The sequence below is a fragment of the Lactuca virosa genome, chromosome 4 (assembly GCF_052849685.1).
Source record: "Lactuca virosa cultivar CGN04683 chromosome 4, Lactuca_virosa_CGN04683_v6, whole genome shotgun sequence".
Classification (NCBI taxonomy): domain Eukaryota; kingdom Viridiplantae; phylum Streptophyta; class Magnoliopsida; order Asterales; family Asteraceae; genus Lactuca; species Lactuca virosa.
In genome coordinates, this window is record NC_136429.1 from 387350154 (window position 1) to 387374887 (window position 24734).

A 24734-nucleotide genomic window follows, 5' to 3' on the forward strand; every position below is an offset into this window, starting at 1 on the left:
AAATGAATTACAAACTCCATTTTACATGTTGGAAAAAAATAAAATAATTCCGACTTCATATGAGTGAGTTATGTACATTTTAAAAAACGGGAAAATTGTCAACTTTTTCCGGTTTCTAGAACCGAGACCGGTTTTCGTAAAAATGGAGAACCGGTAACCGGACCTTGTTACCAATTTCGGTTCCGATTCCGGTTCGATTCCGGTCTGGTTCCGGGTCCGACGGTCCTAATGCTCATCCCTAGCTTGGTTCGATGTCGATAATGAGGTTAATGGTATTACTGACTCCAATGGTTGCATCGGGCGAATTGAGTGCCTTTAGTTGCCATTGCTTGATGAATGTGATTGTGTGGCATTTTCCTCGTTGTTGCACACAAAGGATGACACCAATGATGTGACGTTAATCTCTGAAGTACTCCAATTTGGTGAAATCCTTCAAGACTTGCAGTCACACTCAACAATGAAGAACGTCAGTCACGTACCGGGAGGAGATCCCGGAGAGACGCTCAGACGAGCAAGTCAGTGATTGGTGATTGGTGATTGGTTCTGTAAATGTAATGAGTGAGAGTAGAGATCGTACCCTGTACCTGAATTGTCTATACTCTCCTATAGTTAGGTTTTTTCCATATCTGACCACCAAAATCACATCACCAAAATTACATGGGTACGAGACCACCTGAACATTCCCTGCAACATCCTCAGCGTCTTTATTTATTGGTCCACGTGATTTCTGAGAGATCTTCTGTGACTTTGATTGGTGGGGAAGGGATCTTCGTTAGTGGCATGAAATTCCCCTTTTGGCTGACGTATGTCTCGTACATGTCAAGTCGTCATTTCCACACACTCTGCTCACATGCCAATGATGAGCCCACATGAGCGTGCTGTGAGTTATGTTCTGCAGCTACGTATCTGAAAGGAGAGGTCATTAATATTCATGTAATTTACTCTTAAAAATATATCAGCTATTGATAGAAAACATTTTCATTTTGTTAAAAAAACATCCCATAAAGTATTTTTTTTTTTTTTTTGCCATTGTCGCGGTTAACAATACAAATAAAATGACCAAAACCCCATCTCGATCAAACTTGGCTCGGTTAACTTCAAGCTTCGACTCGCTGATCGCGCGCTTCTTCACGTCACACGTGAAAAGCAACTATAAACAAAACTGATCTTTTTTTTTGCTTCGCCACTCTGATACTAAGAAGAAGATCTGCAAGCGAAAAATCTGAGCTCAAGATTTCGATCGATCGAATTAGCCACACAGACATATGTGCGAATAGAGAAAGAGAGAGGGAGGGAGAAACAGAGGAAGGGGGATGGCTTTCATGGCGGTTTTGGAGTCAGATCTACGGGCCCTCTCCGCCGAAGCACGCCGTAGGTACCCCGCCATCAAAGACGGAGCAGAGCACGCAATCTTGAAGGTTAATTTTACTTTAATTCCTCTTCTGTTCTTTCCCTAGGCTGTGACATTTCTGTTCGATTGATTTAATTTTTGTTTTCTAGTATTCTTACATTTGAACAATTGATCTTTCTATGAGCTAGTGTACATTCTCATTCGATATAACTCATGAAAGGAATTGTTGCTTCATGAACCTGAGCATTTAGCAGCAGCTGCTGTACATAATTCTGTCTATGTGATCAATATGTAAAAACTTAATTTGAAGATTCTTGTGCAGCCTAGGGTTCTACAGCTTTACATTAAACTATAATCTTTAGTTAAACTAGTTTAATGCAATACTACTTAAGCAATGCTAATAAGGTTACCACCTAAATCCTGCTGTTAGTGCGAATAAGATGCCATGCCTTACAATCAATTTTACATTTACTACACTTTACTTTATCGTGTCACATACAAAAGAAACTTAATAAGATGATTTACTTCTCTTGTATAAATGATCCAATTTGAGCTAGTGCTATGTTGTTTGGATATTTGATGATTGACCTTGAGATTCATGTATATTATTCTTAACTTGCAGCTCCGCTCATTGTCAAGTTCTAGTGAAATTGCACAACATGATGATATTTTGAGGATATTTTTGATGGCATGTGAAGTTAAGACAGTTAAACTGAGTGTCATTGGTTTATCCTGCTTACAAAAGCTCATAGCACATGATGCTGTAGCCCCATCAGCTTTGAATGAGATTCTTGCCACCTTAAAAGATGTAAGTGCCATTGTATCTTTCTTCTTTAATGTTAATTGTTTCATACCATAATGGATTTATCCATGTACCAGTCTTCTATAATAAGCAAAATGGTTTGGTTTGTGTATGCATACATACATACATACATACATACATACATACATAATTTTTGCTGTTTTCCAGCATGGTGAGATGGCAGATGAAGGTGTTCAACTGAAGACCCTTCAAACAGTACTCATAATTTTTCAATCCCGTTTACAACCTGATAGTGAGGTGAGAATTGCAAAGATGCTTTTAAACTCTTTCTTTACTGATTGTTTTTCTTTCTTTCTCTTGCTTTTTTCTTTTCAAACTATCTGTATTTGTGTATTAGTTTTCCTCTTTTTCTTTCTATGTCTATATAGATCCTTTTTGAGTTGATTCTTTTGTTGATTGCAGGAGCACACTGCCCAAGCTCTTGGTATTTGTCTCCATCTTCTTGAGAACAACAAATCTTCAGATAGTGTACGAAAGTAAGATGCAACCGAATTATACTACATATTTACCTGGGTTGAGCCCAATCTTTTTATGGAAAATGTCAGTAACATACTCTACTGTCTTTCATCATCAATACACATTAACTTACCTCTCTTTGTTGCTCCTTTTTTTATCAAGTAATTCCGTAATATTTGTTTGTTATTGATTTTTGAGATGCTATATATCCCACAAAATAAAAGGAGTAAAATTTAATTTACTTTGGAAATTCCAAATATTCCACAAAAACCTTATTGATTTTTTCCCAAATGACATCATTTTTTGTGAAATGATGGTGTCATTTCACAAAATTTGTTAAATGGACCGTACCATTTTGGTCATTTTGTGATTACCCCCTTTTTTAAATTAGGTGTTTAATGTTCTCTGTTTATTTTTCTCATATATGTTGATGATACTTTTATATTTCCATGTTTTTGTTTGAGCTACATTCAGTTCTGTGTTGACTAATTTATGTTTCACTTTTTTTTGTTTGACACAAATCATTCCCAGTACTGCAGCAGCTACTTTCAGACAAGCAGTGGCATTAATTTTTGATCATGTTGTGTCTTCTGAGTCACTTCCAGCTAGCAAGTTTGTTCATGGAGGATACATGTCACGAAGTTCTTCAGTTTCTTCTGACATTAATCATAGTATAAACAACTCAAGGTATTATGTACACCATGTTTTCAACATAATGATTTTCTTTTCTTTTTTGTTTGTGTAATAAGTAATAACTCATCTGTATTTCACACATGTCTAAATTCCGTTGACCAGGTCAATGGAAGGCTTGATGTATTTAGAAAAGGCAAAGATGAGAGATACATCAACCAAAGCTGGAAAACTTGGGCTACGATTGCTCGAGGACCTGACAGCTCTTGCTGCAGGTGGATCTGTATGTGATAATTTCTGTTTCTATTATTTTCCAAAAGTTGTAAAAATTTCTAAATTTTTAGTTTATTTTATTGAAGATGTGTAAGATAAATGGTGTGTGTCTCCTTGTTTCAGGCCATTTGGTTACATGTTGGTTCCATTCAGCGGACTTTTGCACTTGATATACTTGAGTAAGGATTCTTCTTTCAATCTTTGGTATCAAAATATAATTGGGTTATCTGTAATTTTCCCTATAGTAATCTAGACATGCAAAATAAGGTTCTTTTAACTATTACACTGTTCTATTATTCATCTTTATTGAAGATCCAACATTCCAACTGACCTAATATATTTGTGTTTTTCTCTTTTAATCTTCAGGTTTATTTTATCTAATTATGTGGCTGTGTTTAGAGCTCTGCTTCCTTATGAGCAGGTGATTAATATTTAGTAATCCACTTTCTTTATAGAGTTTCTCTCTCATGAAGCAAAAAGAGTTCTAAATTGCTACAAGCCTTAAAAATCTACAGGTCTTACGTCACCAAATATGTTCACTTCTAATGACATCACTTCGTACTAATTCTGAGGTAAATGGTCTAGTCAACAAGTCAACAAGTCAACATGCTCTAATTTGAATCATATTGCTTACTTTACTTAACTTTGTATTTCATAATAGATTGAAGGAGAAACTGGAGAGCCTTATTTTCGTCGCCTTGTCTTGCGATCTGTAGCTCATATAATTAGGCATTATAGTTCATCCCTCATCACTGAATCTGAGGTATGTTTTTTTTTTTTTTTTTTTTTTTTTTTTTTTTTTTTTTTTAATTTAGCAATTGTGAATGTTTAACAAATGAAAAGCTACCCACTAATTCTGTACAATCTTTATGGAAGAACTAGCATTTTGCAATGACACTTCTGTTTTCTTTTTAATTTTGATTTGGCAGTTTTAATTTTGAATGTACAGGTGTTTCTCAGCATGTTAGTGAGGGCTACATCACTTGATTTGCCATTGTGGCATCGTATTCTTGTACTTGAAATCTTGAGGGTAAATCTGGACGGGTTGAATACAGCTAACTATTGCAGTTTTTAGTCTTTTATATATAAATATTACCTCCCAAAACCTTTCATCTAACTATCAGTTGTTGTATATTTTGCAGGGTTTCTGTGTAGAAGCACATACTCTGAGAATTCTATTTCAGAATTTTGACATGTAAGCTAGTTAACATACTTATGTTTCTAGTTGAAGTTAATTAAGATAACTTATTCATTGTGCATCCCTTTTCACACTCAAACAGACAACTTATTCATTGTGTATGTGTTCATAATGAATTTCTATTTTATAGGTTGGGCAATTGATTAATGTCATTTGATGTTTGTTCACGTTAACCAAAATTTCATCTTCTACAACACCATATAAAAATCTGTCTTTTGAATAATGTGATGACTAAGTGGACACTAGACATTAAATCTGACCTCTTCTAGCATTATCATGTTTCCTTATATAAAACATATAAGAAATAAATGATGTTTAGTTGTTACATGATCTTGAACTTGGTAATAGTCATGTACTACAATATCTGTCATTAGGGTTCTTAAATGTCCTAAAATTGGGCAAGAACCCTGACTACATATTCTAACAATACATATTAATGAATCTTTATTTCATATTTTTTTGCTTACTTAGATTAATTCACACAACAAATTAGATCTTCCTTTGTTCGTCTACATGCTTCATCAAGTAGTCTACAAAATACTTCCACATAGTTGAATGATAAAGTAGATAACAAAGTGCCATTTTTTTGCAGGAACCCAAAGAACACAAATGTAGTTGAGGGTATGATAAAAGCTCTTGCTCGAGTGGTTTCAAGTGTGCAGGTACTACATGTTATATATATATATATATATATATATATATACACTATTGAGCTTTCATTTTTTCTATCCAATAACTTATATTTTGTCTAAATATGTCATCTAGTTGATAGTAATTCAAGTTGTGATAATATCCTCTTTCCTTCAAACATTACTCTTTCAATTCAAATTCTCTATTGCTTGTGCTTTTTTGACTTGTTTAGTTAGGTTAAATATTTTGCTTGAGTAAAAGGTAATTTTGCATATATAAAAGGTATATAAGTCTAGAGGTTGTTCACAAAACCTGTAGAGTCTAGGGGTTTTGTACTTTTGTAATAGTCAGTTTTTGAATGATATATGGAATTATATAGAGCAGCCTTTATTTTCCAGAAATTTTCGTCTTCTTTTAGAAATCTTTGATCTTGGTGTTGTGGAGTGTTCCTTCCCTTTCTTCTTAATCATAGTGGATTCTTCTTCCTTTACAGATTAGATTTGTGGGTTCTTTACTTAATATTTTGTTGACAATGTTTTAACTTTTTTTTCGTGTTCTCGATTTGGAAGGAAAGAAAAGAAACATGTCAATTTTACAATGATAACCTTTATCATATAAAATGAGTTGGTTTAGGTCAGGGGTGGTTTGGTCATTCAATCATAGAATATTTCATTACTTTTCTCTCCAAGTCTTCCCATGTTGGTTAAAATTACATTTTTGGTCGCTGTGTATAGCTGATTTTTTCAGTTTTGGCCCCAAAAAGATTTCTTTCTCAGTTTTTGTTCTTATTTGATGTTTTTGTAATGTTTCTGGTTCCTTTTCCAAGTAAAATAACTGTATGTTGGGGAGCAAAGTTACAAATATTAGTTATACTAAGGAACCAAAATTGCAAGAGAAAACTTTTTGGGACCAAATTTGCAAAAATCTTCTATCTCCAGGGACCAATAATGTAACTTACTCTAAATATAATGTCGCTCCATTTTTCAGTTTCAGGAGACGAGCGAGGAGAGCTTGGCAGCTGTTGCGGGAATGTTTACTAGTAAAGCTAAAGGTAATGATGAATTGATGATCAATAAACAAGAAATATCTTTATGCTTATTTTCAACTGCTATGCATTTCTTGCAAATTGGAGGGTGAAGAGAGTTCAATTCCATTCTTTCCTTTTTATTAAAAGACCAAAATAGCCTCATTATATATATAGTGAAAATTAATAAAAATTAAAGTCTAGTTATTTATATATTTACTATATAAACAAAGAATATTTGAATATAAATTAAAATACAAAAGTTACTGATTTTTTAAAATTGAATTCCATTCCATTTCCTGCCAACCGAACACATGATGGATTATGATTCCTTCACCAATTCCCTTGACAGATTCCATTCCTTCCAATTGGAATTCAATTCCTTTCTTCCTCTCTTTCAGGAGTTGAATGGAGTTTAGATAATGATGCATCCAATGCTGCTGTTTTGGTTGCAAGTGAAGCCCATGCAGTAACTTTAGCCATTGAAGGCCTACTTGGAGTTGTTTTCACAGTGGCTACCTTGACAGATGAGGCAGTGGATGTTGGTGAGGTAACTTTGCATTTTCTTATTTTATTTATTTCAATACTTAATTCTTATGTAACATGACATGCTTTTTTTTTTTTTTTTTTTTTACTCAGCTTGAATCCCCAAGATGTGAGTCAGATCCACCTGCAAAGCTTATTGGAAAAACTGCAGTTCTATGTACAACCATGGTTGATTCAGTGTGGTTGACTGTCCTTGATGCACTATCCTTGATTTTATCCAAGTACTGTGTTTTTTTTAACAGATTTCTCTTTTTTTATTGTAAAAACAAATTATTGTTTGTTCACTGAAGTTTTTTTAACAAACAGAACACAGGGTGAGGCTATAGTGTTAGAGATATTGAAGGGTTATCAAGCGTTTACACAGGTAGCTGCTAAATTCTTTTTCTTAAAGAACAATATGCTGTATAAAAAGTCAATGATATATAGGGACACATATACTTGTTTATTTTGGGTTGCCCTAAAAACTGTGTCTATTTTCTTTTTTGTTAAGTTTTAAATTCAAATTTAGGATCATGCCCATTATTATTTATTACTTGATGTCGATGAATTGACTTTGTTCTACGATTTTTTCTCTATTTTGTCCATGTTAAAAGGGTATTTTAGACATTTAACCAATAGTCAAACATTTGTTTTGAACTGTGCCATGTGACCTTTTACAGGTATATACATAGATGAATAAATCTGTATCTTTATTCTTAGTTAGTAATGAATCCAGTGTGGTTGATTTTTCACATGTAATTCCACTTCTGGTCCTGCTTTTTCTTGCTTCTGAGTTAGCCTTAAGATATCTGCTATTTACTTTGCATTATTAATCACTATCTTTATTAAAGGGTACATTGGGTATTTCCGCTTTTGTGCAGGCATGTGGTGTTCTTCGAGCTGTGGAACCTTTAAATTCATTTCTTGCATCACTTTGCAAATTCACCATAAGTTCATCAAATGAATCTGAAAGGAGAAGGTCCTTACTAATTATATTGTTTTTTCTTGATGCATTGTTCATTTTGCATTTCAGTTCTTATGCTTTCTTATCTATAAAGGAATAATAATCTCAAAGATTACCATGTGTTCATTTGTAAAATGACTAAAATCTACACTAATTATATTGTGTCTTTTTTTATTTTTAGCCGAAGTTTACAATCTGTGGGATCAAAGCGGATAGAAGTAGTGGTAGATCAAAGGGATGTTGTTATTCTTACACTTAAGAATGTTCAGGTATATATGGTTTATGTGAATCCCATTGTTGTTAAATTTCCTTTTTTTTTTTTTTGCCTATTTTGATCATCCAATCAGTAACTTGTTTTCTTTTGTGTTTCATGTAAGTTAGGCCCTCAGGACTCTCTTCAACATAACTCATCGGTTATACAATGTTCTAGGACCTTCGTGGGTGTTGGTATGACCATTTACCTTTTTGTATATATAATAATAATAATAATAATAATAAATAATATAAATATAACAACAGTTTATCTTCTACAATGTAGGTTTTGGAGACTCTAGCAGCACTTGATCGAGTAATTCATTCTCCACATGCAACAACCCAGGTAATACTTGGGCTATTAGAGCATCTCCAATGGTCATTTTTTTCTTTATTATTTTTTGACTAGTTAATCTATATATTAAATATACAAAATAAAAATGAAGATATTGGAGAAGGTTGGTGATAGTAGATTATGGTAAATTAGTTAAATTTATTTGACATGTACTTAAAAAACAAAAAGTTAGATGAGTGGGCTTTATAAAATATATAACACAGAGGAGAATAAATTAGTTAAACTTTTAAAAAACGATTTTGAAGAAGGTTAATCTACTAGAGAAGGTTTGTGTTAATTGGTTTTTGTTAAATAAATATTACTGGAAAGATGATGTGGCAAAAATAATAAATCTTCCAGAGGTGTAAAACGGGCGGGTTTGGGTTACAGGTCAAAACGAGTAATTTTTAATTTTTAACTTCAGGTCAAAACGGGTCAGGTTGGCCCATCAATACTTTTTTTTTTGGTGTATTTCTGTTTTAAATTTTATCAAGAGTTAATGTATTGAATATGGTTAGAAAAACTGTATTAATAAAATAATTGTCTAAGTTGTTCAAATAATACAGGTTAGGTGATTAAAGTAACTTTCACCCATTTGACCCATTTCCTTTATATCTATTTTTCTTTTCCTTTCTAAATTAACTGTTTGACCCATTATCAATAAACTAGAACCTGAATTTTTAAAAATATTGGTTCTTTATTCAGGATGCATCTGCAGCTGTCTCAAAGCTTCCTAGAGAAACATCTGGCCAGTATAGTGAATTCAGTATTCTCTCATCTTTAAATTCTCAGGTGACCTTTATATTTCCCTTGAACAATAAATATAACCAAATATTTTATTAATTTACTAACCTCTTGTTTTTCTTTTTCTTGTGTGAAGTTGTTTGAGAGCTCTGGATTGATGCATATATCTGCAGTTAAATCACTTCTTTCTGCACTCCGCCAGCTGTCACATCAATCAATGGCTGGAACATTAAGTGGTATTTCACAAACATCAAGTCAGAAAACAGGAAGCATTAGTTTTGCAGTTGAGAGAATGATATCCATTCTAGTCAATAATATTCACAGTAAGTTATTTTAATGCTTGTTATTTGCTTTAGTTTGTGGCTTACCTATTTTCATGCAGGGATTCAGCCACTGTGGGAAGAAGTTGTTGGGCATTTTGTTGAGGTTATTACATTTTACATGATTACATCATGCTGACATCATCATTACAAACCTGTTATTAACATGATAAGGTGTTTTTTGCAGCTTGCTAATAGCCCTAATCACCACTTGCGAACTATGGCGCTTAATGCTTTGGACCAATCAATTTCTGCAGTTTTAGGTTCAGATCAGTTTGAGGAACATGCATTGTCAAGACACCTTGGTGTATGTGAAAATGTTCCATTTTTATGTCTTTATATACAAGAATTACACTTCAGTTTATAAATTTTTTTTTTTTTTTTTGTTACTAGAGCAAAACAGAAATGAAGGCACTTGAAATCTCTGTGATATCTCCACTTCATGTCCTCTATGGTTCGTGTCAGAGCAGTGATGTTCAGGCTGGATCCTTAAAAATCCTTCTGCATGTTTTAGAGGTAATGTGTTTCATTTTTTTAAATGTTCAAGTGTGTGTGTGTATTTGGTATATCCTCTTTCCCATATAAATTCTTTTGGATCCAATTTAAAGATGCCCGATATCAGTTGACTTTTTTTACATAGCCCAATTACAGATTTTGTTACATGGTTTCAATTTGTTGCGGTTTTGGTCCCTGGGTCGTTAATTCTAACTGTTCATGTGTTGACATCATAAAATAACCTATTTACCCTCTTGTTTTTTTTTTTATTTGTAATATTATTGTTTTCATAATCATATAATATAACTCCATTGGAATCATTACGAATGGTGTGTATAAAAAAATAAAAAAGACAAAAAACAAAGGGACAAAATGGGGGTAAATCTGTCATTTTACTATCCCACATGTACCATTTTGACTTTTTGTAATTTACTCGAGATTTTATAATCCTCCAATTTTGTGGGATGAATGGAGTATTTACTTTATTTTGTTTCATAGTTCATGTTCTTTCTTTTGGTGGAAACTTTTTTTTGCAGAGGCATGGTGATAAGCTGTGTTATAGCTGGCCAAATATTCTTGAAATGCTAAGGTAACAATTGGTCACATATTTGTGTGGTGTTTGTATGCTGTGATGTTGGTTAAACCTCTCATTCCTTTCTTCTTTAGATCAGTTGCTGGATCATCTGAAAAGGATCTTGTCACACTCGGATTCCAGGTTAGTAAAAAGTTCTTATTACTATTACATTCTTAAAATATTGTATTTTTTATTCAAGACTTAGCAACCTAATGATATGTTGGTCATCTTAATATAAAATTCCGTTTCAATGAAATCACTTTTTATATCATTGAAAAATATATTCTTTTTGTTGTAGATAAATTTTTTGATTGTTTTTATTAAATTATGCACTGGCTAGAACTGATGTTATGTTATACACATATTTGAATGTAGTATAGAAAATTAATAAAACCTTAATACTTGATAGTATCTCACAGTTTTTTAATTAGATTTTATTTACATAAAAAGAAAACTTATTCTTTCCTTACCAATTTAATTCAGTTCATGTGTATGTTAAATTATTAATGCATATCAAACAATGTAGTTAAATGGCCATTCCATTCCAATAGGTCATCCAAAAAAGATAACGGAATGTAATCACTCATTCCATTAGCTTGTCCACTCTATTACATTTTTAGTCCATTCCATCCAACCAGATAGACCAATTGATTAGTTAATCACCAGAACTGAGCATAATTCTTGTAGATTCATCTACTCTAATAAATGAAGATCCATTTTGCTACTTGTCAATCTCTTATGAGTTTTGACACTAGTCATTTTATAGTATTTTTAGAATATATATTATCCACACGTCATTTTCTGGATTTTTTAAATTTTAAATCTAAAATGCCACATAATACTTATACTTATATATGTAAAGTATTTATTGTAATAAATGTGACATAAATTGCAATGAATATGTTTCTTCCTTATTTATTATTTCAAAATTTTATTTTAAAAATATTTAATGTTACACTTTAATATTTAATATTTTTTTAATCAACCCGTGTAATACACGGGCTTAACACCTAGTATTATAACAAATCACAAAAATGATGCTAGAAGCAGAAAAAAGATAAGATACCATATTGTATGCAGACTATTTTCATTTTTTTTTAATTCATGTTATTAGTTTGGGGGGCTACATACCTAGTTAAACCATTGCATAAAATGTAAACATTATCCAATTAAAATGACTGAAAGCAGTAGTAGTTCTGGTGAAAAGTCAAAAAAACTACAGTTGTAGCATATTTATTGATTTGTTTAATTTTACATTTATCCCATGCTTTGAAAACTGTTTTATCATTGATTACTTTATCCAGCTTGCTCTCTTTTCTTGTAGAGCCTACGTGTCATCATGAATGATGGGCTTTCAACTGTACCTCCAGAATTTCTCCACGTGTGAGTTTTTTTTTTTTTTTTTTTTTCAACAAAATATTTATGAGTTTTGATAAATAATTATTTTGGTTACTTATTGAGCTTGTTTTTGGAGTTATGCAGATGTTTAGATGTTACTGGTGCATATAGTGCTCAGAAGACTGAATTGAACATCAGTTTAACAGCAATTGGACTACTGTGGACTTCAACTGATTTTATAGCAAAAGGTCTTTTAGAGGTTCCTACAGAGGATAGGGAAAGAGGTTTGGCTCTGATTTGGTATATCATTTGGTTATCTTCACTTTACAAATAAGTTATATCTTTAGATTGTTTATTTTGCAGAAATGTTAGAGAACAAGAATGGTGAAAAGATAGAACAGAGTCTGAATATTGTTAAAAAAGTTAACCAACATGATCCTTCAGTAACTGTAGCTGAACATGAAAAATTGCTGTTTTCTGTTTTTTCGTTACTCCAAAAACTGGGAGCTGATGACAGGCCTGAGGTAATATCTATTTATTTAGTCAACCATATTTGTCTTCTTGAAACTTATAGAATATACTCCAGCCTGAAATTAATTAAATGATATCATTGAATAGAAATTGGAGTTTATTACTTTGCCTTTTGTGTTGAAAAAAGTTGGTAACCATTGCAAGAGCTTTTTCGGCTCACTTATCTCTCTTCAACTTGTTGCCAATGAGTTCTTTCAAACCCTTTTCATTTTTTTTTCAATTTGTTAATTACTTTATAAGTTTTAATATCATTTTGAAATATAAATACTTAATTTAAAATAATGCAAAATAAAAATATCTATATGAACAATATAAAAAGTTAAAAATAAATTTAAAAATTTAAATTAATACTAATAGTATATTTATTTTAATTTTTTTTTCTCTATGATAATAAAATTATATATTAAATAAGTTTTATTTGTTTTAAATTTATTTAATGTAATAAGAAAATTATATGCACTGTTTAATTCCCAAATAGATTGATTTATATAAAAAAGTATAATTTAAAATTGGTGGGGCCCATAAATAAGTTGAGGAAAGGTTATTGTTATGGACTTATGGTGGAGATATGTTAAGGCTTTTGGGTTATTGCTTCAGTTATCCGTGATATCCTTCATATATGATAAAATTATTTTCTTTGTAGGTGTAGAATCTTAAAGTATGCAATACCTTTTCTCATTTGTACATTTGTATATAAAATGCTTATGATTCATATATATGCTATGTCTACATTTGGAAGCTATTATTTACATGTAACTTTGGCTATTACTTTTGTTATTCATGTGTAGGTTAGGAACTCAGCTGTGAGAACACTTTTCCAAACCCTTGGGAGCCATGGGCAAAAGCTTTCAAAAAGCATGTGGGAAGATTGTTTATGGAATTATGTTTTCACCACTTTGGATCGTGCTTCTCACATGGTAAGATTTAGTGTATGCAAGATATACATCATAGTGTTTACAGTTACATGCAAGAAACAACAACATACTTCCTTTTTTTTGTTTATTATATCATCATACTTACATTCCTTCCTATTACCACATCATACTTTGAAAAATCAACCCAATTATAGCAATGTCATCCAAATATGAAACAATTTTTACTTCTATAGATTTTACAAAGTATAATGCCCTAATAAGAAAAAACACAAATATATATATTTACAGGCTGCAACATCTTCCAAAGACGAATGGCAGGGGAAAGAACTCGGTGTCCGTGGTGGAAAAGCAGTTCATATGCTCATACATCATAGGCATGTCAACATAGACTTTGTTTCATTCATATTTCTACACTTATTTCACTCTTCTTTTCAGTTTTACAATAAATTTAAATGTTTTTTTTTGTAAAACATCCAGTCGCAACACTGCTCAAAAACAATGGGATGAAACACTTGTGCTTGTGTTTGGTGGAATTGCTCGTATCCTGCGTACTTTCTTTCCACTATTAATGAGTTTAACCAATTTTTGGTCAGGTATGTCTTCATTTAAAAGATTATAATTTCTTCAAAAACAAGTGTGCTTTAAAAAAGAACAATGGTGAAGTTGAATATTTGTTGTGTAGGATGGGAGTCTTTGCTCTGTTCTGTGAAGAACAGCATTGCAAATGGCAGTAAAGAGGTTGCCCTTGCTGCAGTAGGGTGTTTGCAGTCAACAGTCCTCTCTCATTCCCCCAAGGTATGCATGCTATTTTCTTTAATTATCTTTCAAAGTTTGATTTATATTTAAGTATTTTTTTTCTTTATTGTAAATATAGATGATTGAAGTTTCTATTTTTATTTGTTTTAATATATATATATATAATTTTGGTCATATGATAAAAAAGATGGATGAAATTGAATTCCTTCCATCCTCCTCTAGGAATACGGTGAAATCCATCAAACATGGAATTCGATGGATTCCGGTGGAATTGAATTCCATCCATTTGGCAAAGAGGTCATGGAATGGAATCTCGTATTCCAATTCCGTTGGAATCCATGGACTAAACATGCATGTAGCCTTGTTGGTATTGTTATGTTAAATTCTTGTCTTGCAATCTCGTTTTAAGTATTGGAAACTTTATTGTTATAATAATTTGAGATTAATTTAGTTAAATATTCATCTACCTACTTATATTGTAATCCTTTGGACTAGGGAAATCTGCCAATGCAATATCTCAAATCTGTTCTTGATGTTTATGATATTGTTCTCCGCAATCCAACTGCATGTGGTGACATGGCAGCTAACAAGGTGAAGCAGGAGATAATACACGGGCTAGGTAATAGTTTCCATGACCTTTGACAGCTAATTTAATTGCAAGAAATAGCAACATACTTTCATTTGTTTTTGTATTATAGCATCCCACTTCTATTTCTTTCTATTACATCATTGTACTTAAATATCTTTTCTTACTTTGAAAAATCTGCCCAAATATAGCCTTGTTCCTTTCGTTTTTTTCAAAGTAGAATGTTTTAATAGGAAATGAAAGTATGATGATATAATAAACAAGTCAATAAAAATACGTTGCTATTTCTTGCATTTTGACCATAAACATGTGCTTCATGTTTTATCAACCCCTGCTCATATAACAGTTTTCAATAAACCATCACATTCACCAAAAAAATTCTGAATTTCTTCTCTTTTTAACAGGAGAAGTGTATGCACATGCACAAGGGATGTTTGACAGCAGCATGTATGGGCAATTGCTTTCCATCATTAACTCTGCAATCAAAGAAGCAAAGATCACTCAAAACAACTTTGAAGCTGAATTTGTGAGTGTGCTAATCTTTGCATAAGTTCAATTTTTTCCTCAGGCATTGTTCTTTGGAAAATCTACCCAATTATAGCGTTGTACTTGCAATTTACTGAAAATTGCATTGTATTTAGATGACATTGCTATAATTGGTATATTATTCCATGTAAAATGCTGTAATATGAAGAAATGAAAATAGGATACTTTAATGAACAGATCAATGAAAGTACACTGTTGTTTCTTCCATTTAACCCAAGTAGTTATTACATTTGAGCCTTTAGCCTTAATTGAGTACTTCATGGCACTAATAAAGTTTTTTTTGCACTATCATTTTTCTAGAATCCTTCATGAGTAAAGGTAAAGAACGTACACTATTAGAAAAATATTATCATAATCGCTTAGATTTCAGTGGAACAATATGCGGAAGCCATCACTGTGATATTGTTGGATATTCTAAATAAATTTTTAGCCTATAAAATCTATGGAAAACTGAATATCTACAAAAAAAAACCCTATATTCTACATATTATTAAAAAATATATATATATATTTTACAGGGACACATACCACCAGTACAGCGTGTAGTATTGGACATCATTCCACAATTAAGTCCACCTGAACACCTTCCATCATTGTGGGCTGTCTTCTTCCAGAAGCTCTTGCAATATCTTCCAAATTCTGATTCTTCAGAAGGAGATGCTGCAAATCGTGTTGAATCAAGGGGCTCCATTTTCGGTATTCACTAAGTTGTTTTCATTTTTATTTATATTTTTTTGTTTGAAGCTAAAGTTTTAAGTATTATCTCCCACAGATGGTAGGAAGATGAGTGATGTGACTAATGGAACCACTTTTAGTGAAAAAATTCAAGTATCTTCATCTTCAAGCTTTGATTCAAAAAAAGCTCCTGCACTCACCATCTCAAGTGATTTATTTGCTGAAAAGCTTGTTCCTGTGTTGGTAGATTTGTTCTTACAGGCTCCAGTAGCTGAAAAGGCTGTTACTTTTCCTTACATTATTCAAGCTCTTGGAAGGTAAAAACATATCAATTGCTATCTCTTAATTACATTTAATCCTATTTATTATTATTACATCTACATCATTACAGGTGCATGATAACAAGAAGAGAAAACCCTGATGGTGGACTTTGGGGACTAGCTGTCAAAAGCTTCAACCAATTACTCGTTGATGACATCAGCAAATTATCACAAGACATCAGCAGCATCAACAGTAACAGTAACAAGCCTGCAAGAATTCGGCTTTGGAAAGAAGTTGCTGATGTGTATGAGATATTCCTTGTAGGGTATTGTGGACGTGCTCTTCCTTCCAGCTCACTTGCTGCAATATCAAAGGAGGATGATGAATCCCTTGAAATGGAACTTTTAGATGTTTTGGGAGACAAAATTCTCATGTCAGACATCGATGCTTCTCCTGATGTAACTCCTTTCACCATTCTACTTATATTATACTATTCGCTATTTAACAAAATCGCCCTTATCTTTCACAAAATTATAGAAATCCCAGAATATTTCATAAAATGGTCCCTGTGTTTCACAAAATTGCAGAAAATAGCCCCTGCACTTTACAAAGTTACAGAAATAGACCCTGTGTTTCACAAAACTACAGAAATGGTCTTTGCGTTTCACACAGTCACAAAATGGTCCCTGTCTAATAGAAAAGTACAGTAATGGTCCCTCTGTTCCATAAAATTACAGAAATGGTCCTTCTGTTTCATAAAATTACAGAAATGGTCCCTCTGTTTCACAAAATTACAGAAATGTTCCATCTGTTTCACAAGGTTACAGAAATGGTCCCTCTGTTTCACAAAATTACAAAAATGGTCCCTGTGTATCACAAAATTGCCGAAAATAGCCCCTGCACTTCACAAAGTTACAGAAATGGACCCTGTGTTTCACAGAACTACAGAAATGGTCTCTGTGTTTTACAAAATCACAAATTGGTCCCTCTGTTTCACAAAATTATAGAAATGGTCCCTATACTTTGAAAATTGCTTTATATGTGGGTGACATCGCCATAATTTGGTAGATTCTTTAAAGTACAATGTTCTAATAGAAAGAAACTAAACTAAAGATATTATTATAAACAAAAAAAAGTATGTTGCTATTTCTTGCATTTAACAGTAAAAATACTTTTTTTTGGGTTTATTATAGCATTCTGCTATCACTTTCTTCTACTAGAACATTTGATTTTCAAATTTTTTTTCTTATTAAGGCATTGTACTTTGCAAAATCTACCTAGTTGCAGCATTGTACTTCAAATTCTTTGTTAGACATTATACTTTGAAAAATATACCAGCAATGAAAATTGCTTTGTATTCATACAAATAAAGTTATTTTCAGGGTTAGATGCTATAAAGGGTATTTTGGTGATTTGACATAAAATTACATTCGAATTCCTTTATTGACAGATCTTGGAACGGTTGATAATTACCCTTGACCGATGTGCTTCTCGTACATGTTCTTTGCCTGTTGAGACAGTTGAACTTGTGCCTCCTCACTGTAGCAGATTCTCTCTCACTTGCTTACATAAGTTGTTTTCCTTGAGCAGGTATTTGATATTTATGACTTCCAACCTTTCATCTCTTGTCGATTAGTTTTTTTTTTTTATTGATTTTGAGTTATTGGAACATTTTTTTTATATTAAATGCCTAATAACATCAGCCTTGCTCTTTCTTTCCAAATAGCACTTTTACCTACATTGGTTCTGGTTCTGGATTGTAAACTAGAAAATAGATTTAGGGTGAAAATAACCTTGTTAATTGTACACTTATTACAAGAAGATGTCAGGGTATATAAAGAGGCAGGATCCCTAGACATATGAAACCCTACGGGCCCATGGGCTAAAACTAGGTTAATGCATATGTATAATATTTACATTCCAATACTCCCCCTCAAGCTGGATCATAAATGTTATACATTCCCAGCTTGTTACAAATTGCAGATATCCGCAAACCAGGTAAAGCTTTGGTAAAGACATCAGCTAGTTGGTTTCCTGTTCGAACATGAGGAGTAGAGATGGTTCCATCTTCTAGCTTTTCACGAGTGAAATGACAATCTACTTCGATGTGTTTAGTCCTTTCGTGAAACACGGGATTGTTTGCAATATGGATAGCCGCCTCATTATCACAATACAGGTTCATTGGTTTTGATTGAGCAAACCCAATTTCACCTAACAAATTCCGTACCCATATCAGCTCACATGTAGTCTGAGTCATAGCCCTGTATTCAGATTCGGCACTTGATCGTGAAACGACATTTTGCTTTTTACTTTTCCACGAAACTAGGTTCCCTCCGACAAATACACAATAACCTGTGGTAGACCGTCTGTTTGTAGGATCTCCATTGTAATCAGCATCTGTGAACCCTTCAATGACATGATGACCATGATTTTGATATAGGATGTCATGACCAGGAGCACCCTTTAGGTACTTTAGAATATGAGTAACCGCATCCCAATGAGAAGTTCGAGGTGACGACATAAACTGACTTACAACACTCACTGGAAAAGCAATGTCTGGACGTGTAATCGTCAAATAGTTAAGTTTTCCCACAACTCTTCTGTATTTCTCTGGGTTCTCAAGTGGATCTCCATCGTCTGCTTTCAATTTCATATTCGGAACCATTGGGGACTCACAAGGCTTTGTTTCAATCATCCCAGAATCTCTCAGAATATCCAAGCAATATTTTCGTTGAGACAAACAGATCCCTTTTCGAGTACGAGAGACCTCAATTCCCAAAAAATATTTTAAAGGACCTAGGTCCTTGGTTTGAAATCGAGATGCAAGAAAATCTTTCAGTTTCTTGATTCCAGTTCCATCACTCCCAGTAATCACAATATCATCAACATACACCACTAGCAGAATGCATCCAGAAGAAGATGAAGCAAAGAACACAGAATGATCATAAGAGCTTCTTCGTAAGCCAAACTCTTTTACCACAGCATTAAACCGTCCAAACCAAGCCCGAGGGGATTGCTTTAAACCATACAATGATTTACGCAACTTACAAACCCTGCCATACTCCCCTTGAGCAACAAACCCAGGTGGTTGCTCCATATAAACTTCCTCATGTAAATCACCATGTAGGAAGGCATTCTTCACATCTAGTTGGTGAAGGGCCCAACCATAAGTAGCAGCTAATGAAATGAACAAGCGGATGGAAGATACCTTAGCCACAGGAGAGAATGTCTGTGAGTAGTCAACCCCATAAGTTTGAGCATATCCTTTAGCAACCAACCGTGCCTTCAGACGAGCCACAGATCCATCCGGGTTGACTTTCACCGTGAATACCCATTTACAACCGATCGCCTTTTTACCTACTGGTAATTCTACCAACTCCCATGTATTATTATGATCAAGAGCATTGATCTCATCAATCATAGCATCCCGCCATCCAGAATGGTTCAAGGCTTCGCCAACCGTTTTAGTAACATGTATAGTATCAAGTGTAGAGATCATAGAGCGTGAAGCTGCAGACAGTTTACCATAGGATACAAAAGAGGCTATAGGCTATAGGGTATATACCAACAGATCATCAGACACACTTGGGTTGGAACGATTGGTCATAGGAAAGAAGGGTATATTTTCATGAAATGTAACATCTCGAGATACAATGTACCGATTGAGTGTAGGAGAGAAACACTTGTAGCCTTTCTGAAGTCTAGAGTAACCAAGGAAGACACATTTCAAGGACTTCGGATCCAACTTGGTTAGGTGTGGTCGGGTATCACGAACAAAACACGTACTCCCAAAGATCTTTGGTTCGACAGGAAACAATGACTTTGTAGGAAATAGAACCGAGAGTGGACTCATACCATCCAAGACAACAGAAGACATTCTATTAATGAGAAAACAAGCAGTAGAAAGCGCATCAGCCCAATAAGTTTTAGGAACAGACATGTGAAATAGAAGAGCCCGAGCCACCTCTAAAAGATGACGATTTTTCGTTCTGCGACCCCATTTTGGGCTGGGGTGTCAACACAGGAAGACTCATGAAGAATACCATTTTGAAGCATGTAAGACTGAAATGTTTGAGACAAATATTCTTTTGCGTTATCACTACGAAGGGTTTGGATGGCGGTTTTAAATTGTGTTTTAATCTCAGCATAGAATGAACAAAAATGTGTAAACACTTCAGATCGATTTTTCATAAAATAAAGCCAGGTAGTACGTGAATAATCATCAACAAACGTAACAAAATATTTAAACCCAAGTTTTGAAGTAACAGGGCATGGTCCCCAAACATCAGAATGGACTAACTCAAATGGGGATGAAACCCGCTTATTGACTCTTGGACTTAAATGAATACGTTGGTGTTTAGCAAACTGACAAGACTCACACTGTAAAGACGTTAAATAAGAAAACTCAGGACACAACTTCTTTAGATTTTGCAGAGACGGATGACCTAATCGACAATGAACTTCAAATGGGGATGAAGTGGATGACGCCAAAGAGTAAGGTGTTGGATGTTCGAATATGTATAGGCCATCAGATTCCCGTCCTCTACCAATAATCTTCTTCGTCGACAGATCCTGAAAGACACAATAATCAGGAAAGAATGAGACACAACACTTTAAGGCATGGGTAATTTTGCTAACTGATAACAGATTGAACGAGAAATTTGGTAGACTCAATACAGAGGATAAGGAAACAGATGGCGTAAGTTCAATAGTGCTAGAACCAAGAACATGTGGGGTAGACCCATCAGCGATCGTGACATGAGATGAAGATGTGTGTTTATCAAGACTAGAGAAGAGGGTAGGATTACCTGTCATGTGATCTGAGGCACCTGAATCGATTACCCATTTTGAGGCAGAAGATAATAGGCATGTATTAGGGTTACCTTTTTCAGCAAATGCAGCAGTTGGACCAGTGGAGTTCTCAGTCTTTAAAAGGCGTGCATATTCTTCTGTGGGTATGGTAATAGTGTTGTTTGATATAGAAGCAACATGTGCTGATGAGCTTTTCTGATTTCTAGACAAGAGCTTCTTACAAGTGCGTTTGGTGTGACCAAAATCATGACAATAATAACACTCAACGTCATCAAAAGTTGAGATAGCAACCCGTGATTCTGTAGTTCGGTCACTATGACCACCTCTAGAACCCCCTCTATGACCCCCACGAGATCCTCCTCGGGAGCCACCATGAAATCCTCCTCGACTAACCAAAGCACTATTATGATCAGAAGGTTGTGGAGACTGAATATTCTCATTTCGAAGAACACGAGCAAATGTTTCTTGAAGGGAAGGAATGGCGGATTCATTCAAAAACTGAGATCTGATAGAGTCGAATTCTGGTCGCAAACCAATCAAGAAACTGATTACAGCCACTTGTTCTCTCTGAGTCTGCATAGCTTGGACATCAGCACTCAAGGGAAGAAGGGAGTTGAGCTCCTCATATACTTTCTTAAATTCCATGACATAAGTGGTGAGTGATCGATCTTGTTGTTCCCCACGATGAAAGGACTTACAAACACTATAGATTCGTGAGATGTTGCTTTGTCCAGAATATAAGAAGTTAAGATAGTCCATAAGTTCTTTCACATATTCACAGTGACTAACCAGAGAAGAGACAGAAGGCTCGATAGTAGTGACAATCTGCAAATACAAACGAGCATCACTTTGTAGCCACAAATCAGAACCATCACCTTTGGGGGGATCAGATGTGAGATGAGAAGCCATTCCCATGCTTCGGAGGTAGATCCAAATAGTTTTGTTCCACTCAAAGAAATTGGAGCCATTAAGTTTGTTGTCGGTGAGTCTAGCAATTACCGGAAGCAACTCAGGTACTCGTGGACCACTGCTGCTAGATGATTTGTCTCCTCCGGACATCTTTACGAACTAGAAACAAATAAGAAAAGAGAACGGCACTCACAGGATGCCCTAATCAGAAAACGGTGCACTCACAAGGTGCTGGAACACTGATGAATAGTACCGATGAACAGTACCAGAATTGTGCTCGATGAACAGTACTTCGTGAACAGTAATCTCTCAATGCAAAAAACCCTCCAACCCTAAACCTCTCTCTGATACCATGTAAACTAGAAAATAGATTTAGGGTGAAAATAACCTTGTTAATTGTACACTTATTACAAGAAGATGTCAGGGTATATAAAGAGGCAGTATCCCTAGACATATGAAACCCTACGGGCCCATGGGCTAAAACTAGGTTAATGCATATGTACAATATTTACATTCCAATATGGATAAATAATTTCTAGAACATAGTTGAGGAAATAGTCAATGATAAAAACACTAATCCTATGATTATTGCTATTAATGCTTAGCTAAGCATGATATTCTAGAATGAGGTATAAAATGAAAAAAATAAGAAATATTACAATTAGGTCCCTCGATGTTTGCCCCTACTTTATATATATCATGCATTCTTTATCAGACAAAAAGTGCAATTTTTTATCGCTCCCAAAATTGGTGGGACGAGGACTTGTTTTGAATCTCTCATCTATGCAAAAGACGTGAATGCCCTCACACCTGAACCTTAGGATGGGGGATTGTTTAAAGTATCTTATTGTTGTATGCTTCTAGTTTCAAATCATCTAAATTATTGTTTTACTGTTTTGTGTTTCTCAGTTACAACAATGAAGCTAACAACTGGAACCCAACTCGAAGTGAAATAAGCAAAATTTCTGTCATGATACTTGTGACAAGATGTGAATACATACTCAAGAAGTTTTTGACTAACGAAAAGGAATTAGGTGCGTAATCAAAATCTCTATAAAAATTCCAACTTTTTCTCCCACCCAAAAAGACGTAAATGCCCTCCGCCTTAAATGCTTCTTATCCCATGTAACAAACACAAGCAAATGTGAAAGGTTTGTAATTGTATTATAAGTTATGATAAGATTTTTGTTTGGATTATTATATTATGAAAAGGTGAAAAGGCGTTTCCAGCAGCAAGAATCAGTGAGATTGCTTTTGTACTCCAAGAGATGGCACGCGTTGTCTTGCATCCAAAAACAGCTTCAGTTCTTCCATTGCATCCACTTTTGAAAGGCGGTCTCTCGGAGGAGAATCCTGGTCAACGTGCACATTTATTAGTCTTATTTTCCCCCTTATGTGAGCTCGTTAAGTCCAGGTAAATTACAGAAACGATCCCTGTGGTATAGTGGAAGTTACAACTTTAGTCCAACTTTGCATTTCCTTACATGGACAAAAATACTAAAGTTAGAAATATAAGTTTGTTTCTTTATATTGGAATTAATTAATTGTTCAGGAATTCTCGAGTTAGAGATCTGGTTCAAGCTTTACTTAGACTCGTGAGTACAGAACTCGGACTAGATAAAATTTGCTTGACAAACTGAGAGAGGATTTAAATTGTACAAGTGGTAGTTTTGATCTTGGCTTGGCTTTTCTTTCTCGATTATTTTATTAAAATTGTATTTTAATTTTTGATTTTCCTTGTGTATTTGTAATTTATTCATATAATAGAATGTAGGCGTGATTCGTGATATGATTTAAACAATTAGAGTGTAGTCAACTCTAGATGTTTTTTTTTTCTCTTATTATTCACATACCCACAATCTATATATGTTTTCAATTGTTTTTTTTATTTGTTTAGAGTAAACGAATATAATGACGCCCTGTAGATAAAATCTGATAGTTGGATGTAGGGATCATTTGTATTGTTGCTATGTGTAGTCTTTTTAGGGTACTAAATTACAATCAAATTCACCGCATTTGCTATATGCCAATTATTGAGAATACCATTATATTAATTTGTGTGTATGTGTATTAAACCCAACATTTTTTTAAAAGGATAATGTTATAGAATGACAATCGATAATACTATTATACTTGCTTAATCTTATGATCTTATCCAATTGGGCGTGCAAACTTTTATTTTTTGTTTTATTATACCACTTGTTATGTGAACCATAGTTGGGTTTATTTTCTCCAAGTTTGTTTCTTTTGATTTGTATTTGAATTCCGCATTGAACATTTCTTTCTGATTTCGTTTTTTTTAGGTGTAATATTGAGTGACTTTTTTTTTTTCTGGGTTTTTGTTTTTTAGAATGTCCTCAATGAAAAGATGAGATAATTGAAGTTAATATTCATACCGATGGAAAGTTAGATGATTTACATAATGAATGAATTACTTCCGACGACATGTGTACTAATCCATTCTTGACTGAGTTTTGTCCCTTTGTAAAGCACACACAAGATGAAGAAGAGGAAAAATATGAAGGAAAATACTAACCAAGCTAGCCAAACCTGTTTATGACAAATATGGAGGATGGGGGTCGATCGAGAAGTGAATTGGAATGTAAGTAGAATGTGGTCTGATGCAAAATTTGTTTGATCCAACGCAAAAAAGGTTTGTCTGATGCAAAATGCTATAATTGACATTAAAGTTAAAGTAAAATACAACAATTGACATAAAAATTAAAATGAAAGGTTATAATTGACATTAAAACGTAAGTAAAATGAATACATATACGACGGTATAATTGGTTGTAACCCAAAATAAAGGTTTATAGCTCAATTGGGTACAGTTAAAAGTTTAATAACTTAAA

At 33.8% G+C, this 24734-nt stretch overlaps 2 protein-coding genes across 2 annotated transcripts; one reads left to right on the top strand and one right to left on the bottom strand.

Moving 5' to 3' along the window:
• The first annotated feature begins 1087 nt into the window (after positions 1 to 1087).
• Positions 1088 to 23770, top strand: LOC145108804 (ARM repeat superfamily protein). Its single transcript, XM_079045896.1, has 44 exons — positions 1088 to 1418; positions 1974 to 2159; positions 2322 to 2411; positions 2577 to 2650; positions 3162 to 3317; positions 3426 to 3543; positions 3657 to 3712; positions 3900 to 3954; positions 4049 to 4105; positions 4195 to 4296; positions 4483 to 4563; positions 4676 to 4728; positions 5324 to 5393; positions 6349 to 6412; positions 6787 to 6935; positions 7025 to 7152; positions 7238 to 7295; positions 7792 to 7889; positions 8056 to 8143; positions 8256 to 8321; positions 8413 to 8472; positions 9166 to 9252; positions 9341 to 9527; positions 9587 to 9630; positions 9712 to 9831; positions 9918 to 10040; positions 10556 to 10608; positions 10686 to 10734; positions 11918 to 11976; positions 12076 to 12215; positions 12295 to 12455; positions 13251 to 13379; positions 13626 to 13711; positions 13815 to 13930; positions 14020 to 14132; positions 14589 to 14712; positions 15084 to 15205; positions 15744 to 15921; positions 15998 to 16217; positions 16292 to 16619; positions 17612 to 17751; positions 22792 to 22916; positions 23095 to 23296; positions 23435 to 23770. The coding sequence occupies exons 1-44, from the start codon at positions 1314 to 1316 to the stop codon at positions 23520 to 23522; spliced, it is 4908 nt and encodes a 1635-aa protein (XP_078902022.1). The 5' UTR covers positions 1088 to 1313; the 3' UTR covers positions 23523 to 23770.
• LOC145108805 (uncharacterized) lies at positions 20328 to 22259 on the bottom strand. The gene is made up of 2 exons (XM_079045897.1): positions 21045 to 22259; positions 20328 to 20733 (listed from the first exon to the last, which is right to left on the bottom strand). The coding sequence occupies exons 1-2, from the start codon at positions 22030 to 22032 to the stop codon at positions 20705 to 20707; spliced, it is 1017 nt and encodes a 338-aa protein (XP_078902023.1). The 5' UTR covers positions 22033 to 22259; the 3' UTR covers positions 20328 to 20704.
• Positions 23771 to 24734: the final 964 nt, after the last annotated feature.